Source organism: Mizuhopecten yessoensis, unplaced genomic scaffold, assembly GCF_002113885.1.
Source record: "Mizuhopecten yessoensis strain PY_sf001 unplaced genomic scaffold, ASM211388v2 scaffold917, whole genome shotgun sequence".
Lineage (NCBI taxonomy): Eukaryota > Metazoa > Mollusca > Bivalvia > Pectinida > Pectinidae > Mizuhopecten > Mizuhopecten yessoensis.
The window spans coordinates 1,236,902-1,244,590 of NW_018403786.1; the positions used below are offsets into that span (position 1 = coordinate 1,236,902).

At 36.5% G+C, this 7,689-nt stretch overlaps 1 protein-coding gene across 1 annotated transcript in view; it reads left to right on the plus strand.

The window, feature by feature from the left end:
- LOC110454834 overlaps positions 1–7,319 on the plus strand; it is a 41,981-nt gene extending 34,662 nt beyond the window's left edge. Inside the window, exons 5-6 of the mRNA XM_021504570.1 lie at positions 4,572–4,635; positions 6,433–7,319. Coding sequence (XP_021360245.1) covers positions 4,572–4,635; positions 6,433–7,263 — 895 coding nt within the window. The 3' untranslated portion in view covers positions 7,264–7,319. The remainder of the gene's footprint in view (positions 1–4,571; positions 4,636–6,432) is intronic.
- The last annotated feature ends 370 nt before the right edge of the window (positions 7,320–7,689 follow it).

Below are 7,689 nucleotides of genomic sequence, written 5' to 3' on the forward strand. Positions count from 1 at the left end.
AGATATGGTAGAATCAAATACTCTTCATAGATGGAAGGGTCTTAAGGTTTATGAGCCTAGGGTCTCACGTTTAGTTTACCCCCTGGGGAAGGAGTGGGGGGGGGGGGGCACAATTTATTATGGTTTATAATGGCAAATGATACTTTGAATATTACATGTTAATTACTTGATTGGAATTATAACCTTGAGTTGACAGTTTGATACTTTGAAAATTTTGAGCCAGCCCTACCCCCAAGGGCTGTAGGGTGGGGCTCAAGGGAGTCAGTGTGCTAAAATTTCTTCATTTTCCTTGTTTAGAATCAGAGGTGCTAGTTTCAAATCCTTTTTATTCTGAAATCTGTATGCTTGATATTGAATAAGGTAGTTTTATTGTTTTTTGTCACTTTGAATAATATTTCTGTTCATGTTAAAAACGAAATCAACTCTCTGTATAAATATATCAGGTGACCGTTAAGGCCCATGGGCCTCTTGTTTAATCAGATTGCAATATTTAATGACGACTTACTAACACGCATAGGATATATTTTAGCAGGAAGTTAGAACTTAATACTAACTCATCATTTCCAAAATGAACATACATTTGTATCAAAATATATTCGTGCTTGAAAAGGTGCATTGACATTTAAAATATGTCTCGTCTATTTTATGACATTACGTAAGTCATTACACGTAACTGTTGATGAAGATGAAATTCGGTCTGATAGCAATTACATATTCTTTTTTAATTCTTCAACTTTTGATCCAGACCTGTGTGAATTATTTTATCAAAGACAGCTGCCCTAGTCACACATAGACAAATACGTTACTTAAATAGACAAATACTACCCAATTCACATAGACAAATAGTCAACTTAATCTGACAATACTCATCTTACATAGGCAAGTACTGAACTCACATAGACAAAGGTTCAAGTCTCACAAAGACAGGTGCCTTAATCGCAATTAGACAAAGCTCAAATCTCTCTAAGACAGATACTCAACTCTCATAGCCAAAGGTCAAGCCGAGCCAAACCCCCTATACACCAGGCTCGAGTCATATATAGAAAGACTACAGACAAAGACGGAGGCTTGTGACCTAGGCAAATTCTCGAGTCATACAAATCACACATAGACAAACGCTTGAGTCACACGTAGACAGAATCGCCAAGGAGTCGTGTCTCGTTCTCTAACCAAAAAACACATCCACACATACTGACAAAATATCATACAAAAATGGCTCAGTAAGATATCCATGTCGTTTCATAAAAATATGTCTAAACAAATTAAAAGAGTAAATATGCCAAGAGCTGTCATTCATAGACGAAGAACAATCCACCTGACTGTTGGTGTTATGTAATCTACCCTGTAGGTAGGGCCTGTAACCTGTGGTATAGGTATCACAGGTATTATGGTCAGGTGTGCACTGAGGTGTACTGTTGTACGGAATAGACTCATTCTTGTCACAATCATGTTAATGTTATTTAACTATGGGACAGGTACAAGACATGTTAAAATTAACTAAGTTTTTGCTATGGGCCAGGAAAAATATTTTATATTTAACTACGTTACAAATAAAGTGCATGTTAATATTAAACTAAACATTACCGATAAAACTGTTTATATTTAACTATGGTACAGTAAAACATTTTAATACCAGGCAAATCACCTGTAACTAACTAACTACGAAAAGGTAAAACACATAAAAGTTGAAAATATTAATATTCAACCAATGTACGTGTAAAAACAAGTTGATATTAACTATAAAACATGTTTACATGTAGCTACCGTATTCCGTCTTTTCGTATTGCAGAGTTATCTGCTCTTGTGAGCAGGTATTGATTGTTTCATCATTAGTTTGTGTGAGAAAATTACGTCGTTTTCTGAAGATTGAAGTATAGTATGCAAGGTTGCTAATACGGTATAGTGCACCTCGCTATGTTTGTATTGATTTTCTACAGAGAACATTGACATCAACGGACCGGATTATTATAGAATATAATATGGCCGTAAAACACTAATTTCTGTAGAGAATATTGTACATGTAGCTTTGTTCTAACTCAAGTCTAGTATTTTTGCGTATTTATTAAGGTTATCATAACTATATGGTATTATATCTGACAACCAGAATAGACTTCATTAATAATAAATAAACTTTATCTCCTTTTCTTTTTAGAACAACAATGAATTTTTAGAACGACTGTGGTTTATATGCTAGACACAGGAGATAACATACATATAACAAATACAAGACCAACTGTCCTTGTTCACGATATAAGTGGAGCCAGGTTATTGTAGAATGTCACACAGGAAACAATGCAAGCAAGAAAAATGTATTCATCAATGCCCACACGGGTTCTCGCCAACACAAAGAGAGATGAAAATTAAATATCTCGCTGGGTATTTCAGACCTACACTGTAATTTTCCTCTCCTTTTACACCATTAGTTTATATTTACGGCGGATTAGGGTTGTAATTCTTTTTATCAAATTAAATAGAAAACTGGAAACTAAAAAAATCGTATATGGATCTGGAATCTGTTCAAGTTTCCTCGAGTGACAGTACTCCTTACAAGGCTGATTTATTTGCATGAAATCGTACACGTTCGTGATTCATCTTGTGTAACTTTTTAAAGCATCGTCAACTTTAAACAAATAGATATTTCTTTCTGTCCAAATTGTTATACGAGTTTTGTTCTTTTTATTTTCATACAGAAGTTTGATATTATTATTTTTCATTTTGTAACGTAATGACTGAGGTGCTTTCGATTTAATGAATTCAAATTAAACAAAATACTATTTATTCTTGACGGGAAAAAGAACTAGAAGATAACGATGCCGTATGTTGAGGTCTGGGAGAAAGTCAGCCGCACATTACAGGTGCACGCCTCTCCCTTAAATAGGAGCCGGAGTTTTTGTCCAGCTCTCCTCCGATATGTACACAGCACAAACCTATCTAGTTACCAATATTTCATGAAATTACTGTGGTCTGAGGCCAGCAGGGGAAATTGATTCTGTCACAAAGAAATGCTAGACTATTAAAGTATCCTAAATGAATTTTAATTATTTCATATTTTTAATAACCAAAAAAAGAAACCGTTCCGTGAAATTCTATTCGTTTCATCGTAAAAATGTGTTATCCATGTTAATTTCTTTTCCGTGTTGGTAACACCGAAAATTACTCATCAAAAGTAACATTTCAGAGTAAATTTAAAGTACTGCAGCTGATCAAGATGGCAATATACACTAAGTTATAATAGAGGGAGGCATTCCAATCAATGAGAACTACAGCCTAAACCATTAAAATACACTACAACCAAGCAAAATGCTTTATAACCTAGCCAACATGTTCTACAAACCTTAAAATACACTGCAACCCATAAAAATAGTCTACAAGCCATCAAAATACCCATAAAGAAAGTTTACAACCCATAAAAATAGTCTACAAGCCATCAAAATACCCATAAAAATAGTCTACAAGCCATCAAAATACCCATAAAAATAGTCTACAAGCCAACAAAATACCCATAAAAAATAGTCTACAAGCCATCAAATATCCACCAAAATAGTCTACAAACCATCAAATACCCACCAAAATAGTCTACAAGCCATCAAAATACCCATAAAAATAGTCCACAAGCCATCAAAATACCCATAAAAATAGTCTACAAGCCATCAAATACCCATTAAATTAGTCTACAAGCCATCAAAATACCCATAAATATAGTCTACAAGCCATCAAAATACCCATAAAAATAGTCTACAAGCCATCAAATACCCACCAAAATAGTCTATAAACCAACCAAATAATTTCGAACCCAATGGCATTACAACCCATGCATCAAAACAGCATTTCAATCCAATTTAATTACAACCTATCAAATCAAGCAACAGAATAACAAAGAAAAAAACAACACTACAATCCATCAAAGCAACAGTACATCCAATCAAAATAGTGTTTTACACATCAACATATTACGATGTCGATATTTGCTGAGGGTCAACCACCGTGACTTCCGTTTAAAAGGTTTATCGTTGCTTTATTACTTATACGAGGAGAGTGTGGGTTAGCTCTCTTGGTTCGGGTTTTAGAATCGCGTAACTGAATTTTAGAGAGCACACATGCCCAGGAGGTATAGTGGAGAACGAGCGGATCTCATGGTTTTATGAGTTGTTATTTCACTTTTAAGTTTTCCCCGGGGAATTTAATATAGACCTGTAAAATATTTCATAGGATAATAATATTGTCATAACAAAGGCAACAACAAAATAATTGGATTCCGCTGCTGCCAAATATATCCCCAGATTACTATAACAGATGATTACATTGGCGGTCTCTTGATTTGTTTACGTACGGGTTTTTTGTATTTGTTTCGTGTAATTGAAATTCAACATTGACGTTAGTTATCAGGTTCCAAAAAGTAATTAACGTTTTCGAGATGAAGTCAGTTTGCTTCTGGAAGTACCGGAAGTGAGGACATAATTCTAATGTTTTATTTTTTTTTAATAATGTCTCTTACACAAAATTAGATTAATGCGGCTCTCATGCTCATTAAAATTATACGTTTCCCTGACATCAGCATTTTTTAATTACAGCAAGCGCCATCTAGGGGACCCAGGTACCAGTGAAAAATCAACACGTGACAGTGATGAACTCTCGGTAAGACTTGTGATACTTTCTACAGTTAACAACGAAGGGGAACAGGGGGTTCGGGAGGGGGTGGGCAGTGTAAGGTGTGGTGTGATCTGATCAGTATTGGTGTGTATTGGTCAATATATAGTTAGGAATCTTATTTGTAAAGTTGTGAATTTAAATGGAATGACTATGCACTATTTACGAAATGATGGAATCGCATTCGTACTATATTTGACAGCTTCAACTACTGTAAAACTGTAAAAAAAAGCTAATGTTTATTGTTTTAAACATACGACGTTAAATAGAAAATCTTGTATCTTGTTTATTGTACTCATCTAAACAATAATCCACATCTTTTCCTGTGTCGTTTGAGTACATTCATATTTACCATCACACCCATCATTACCATTGCTGTAGGTCTTGTATCAGGTCTAATTAAATTGTAACCAATTATTTGTTTTTGTAGCGTTCTTAATTAAAATTGCAACTATTTCTGTGGTTTCATGTTTAACTTTAGGTTCCAATTAATGTTATGTAGTTAAATGGGACTATAGTCATCTTTGTTTAAGTCTGAAATAAACGTGTGTTCATTTCCAATAGACATTATAATGGATCTGATCCGGAGAAAAATAATTTTTCTCTAAGCTACACTATTCTAGTCGAAAGATGTTGAACTATTGCTGGTTTAGACCCGTTTATCAGGTCAAAACTATTCCACTTATGATAACCTTTAAATATGAGACAGAAATATGATACTGACATCCAATTAGATTGTGTATCACTTCACACGAACTTCCTAAAACACCTGCGCACCCTCACACATGGATTTCATTCTACACAACACGTATTTACATATACCTCTTTCGACATCTTCTTAGTTATGCTTTTGCATCATGTCAGAAGGACATTTACGAGCACTTTGATTCCGAGCACTACCGTTCAACCGGAAGTTGCCCCGTGAAACCGGACACAAACAAAAACGATTTTCCAATAGATGTGAACTAGTTTCAAGCTAGTTAAATAGCTTGAATTGTAACTCGACTCTTTATTGCTACAAAACCGTTCTATATTTGAACGGAAATAAACTACAACAAAGGTATTTTTACGTGCACATTGACATAAAATTACAATTTCGAGAATCTTTTACGACAGTTTTTCATAGAATAAATTGTTCTCACTTTGCAGTCCACACGGATGTTTGCTATATGAATACAACCGTTGTGATTTGTCAGCGTCTGTATGAAGTCCCGTTTTCCTCACCAGACAAGCAGTGCCATTGAAATAAATGTATGCACAGTGTTATTGCGAGCTTTTGGCTCGAGTACAAACTGTTGAAATTAAATACAACATTATCTTATAGATCTACAGAAATAGTAGTGGCGTCCGGTTTCGGTATCATTGGTGCAGCTTCCTGTTTTTGTACGTTTTATTTGACATCGACTTGTAGATTCTAAATATAGCTAATTTCTTAGATACAGCAACGCCGTATGATCAGATACACAAATCAAATAACATAGTGGGAACTCTTTCGTCAACATCAATCTAAAATATGTAAATCTTTAAAACAAGATATCCTTCGCATGTTGTATTTCATACCTTACTTTACATAGTATCGCCTTTACTGAGGAACATCTGGTACTATATAAACCACCGTGGTTCTGCTCGCAGTGGACAAAAAACTCTAAATTATATTGGGTGGTCTGTGCACGTCAGACACATTATGCATGTCATTTGCATAACTAAAAGGAGTAAATTCAAAGGTAAATTGTAATATCCTTCATATGAATAATTCTTATTTTTATTTTATTTTCTTCCCTACAGAATGCCTACGAGGAAATCGCCCCTGTGCTAGAGTTATCCCGGTACGAAAAATCACGTGAGGATGATCCTTTTTTGGCGGCAAAGTCGAACAATTTAAATATGGAGCACAATAACAACCCTCCACTACCGCCGAACAACTACTTTATTCTGGAACCGCACACACCAGATCCTCCCACCCCTAGGGGATCAACAATCAGCTCGTCCAGTCACGGTTACTACAAAGTGGATCCGGGTGTTCCGCCCATTATGGCCCCGTCCTTTTTGGTTCCGTCTCAGGCGGGAGCCCCTCCTTACTACGGAGCTCCTCCCCTTCCGGACCCTCATGTGCAGCCTTACGCTCAAACAATGCTACAGTTGGACCACATGTCCAAACCTTTTGTGAGGAACATCCCTACAGCTCCACCTAGGGCGGACGATTCTTGTTCAATTCAGTTTTCTCCCGGGGAAACAAAATTTGTGAATTATAACACGAATCCGTCAACATTTGTTCCGATTCCACAGTACCCCTCCCTCCATCGCCACAGTTCTAGGACAAGTGGCAGCCCTGACAGTGGGTACGAGAAAATCGAGGATCACTGGTGTGACCCAAGGCGGTCAAGTGGTTCGGCCACGCCAGACAGACACGGACATTCGTCCACTCCGGACAGACTTAGTCATTCATCTACTTTGGAGCGACATTGTCACTCAACCACTCCAGATAGACTTAGCCACGCCTCCACTCTGGAGCGTCACTGTCACTCCTCCACGCCCGATAGACTTTTGTTGGGGGATTCACGACACAAGCCGACTTCCGGCGCGTACACTAGTTTTGATAATCACTCACAATGTTAAATTTTGCATTTATCACCGCCTTGTGTTATTTTGATATCAAATGTGATCTTACGTGAAATGTTATTAAATATTTTAAATATAATTACTGCTTTAATTATTATTTGGTAATATTGTTTGGCAATACAGATGGAAATTTCGCACAGGCTCTCGGTAATAACCGTTACCGTCTAATAATGAGGTATCTAATGCTTTTGTCAACCAGATCATAAATCAGTATACATGTTCCATTTACTTCCTTAGTGGCTGTCATACTTCACAAGAAAGTCAAATAGCTCTACGAAGACAAACTGGAAAACGTACCTATATGTACCCGGATCAATTCACAACCTGACACAACCTGACACATCCTCTGACACAACCTGACACAACCTCTGACACAACTTGACACAACCTCTGACACAACTTGACACAACCTCTGACACAACC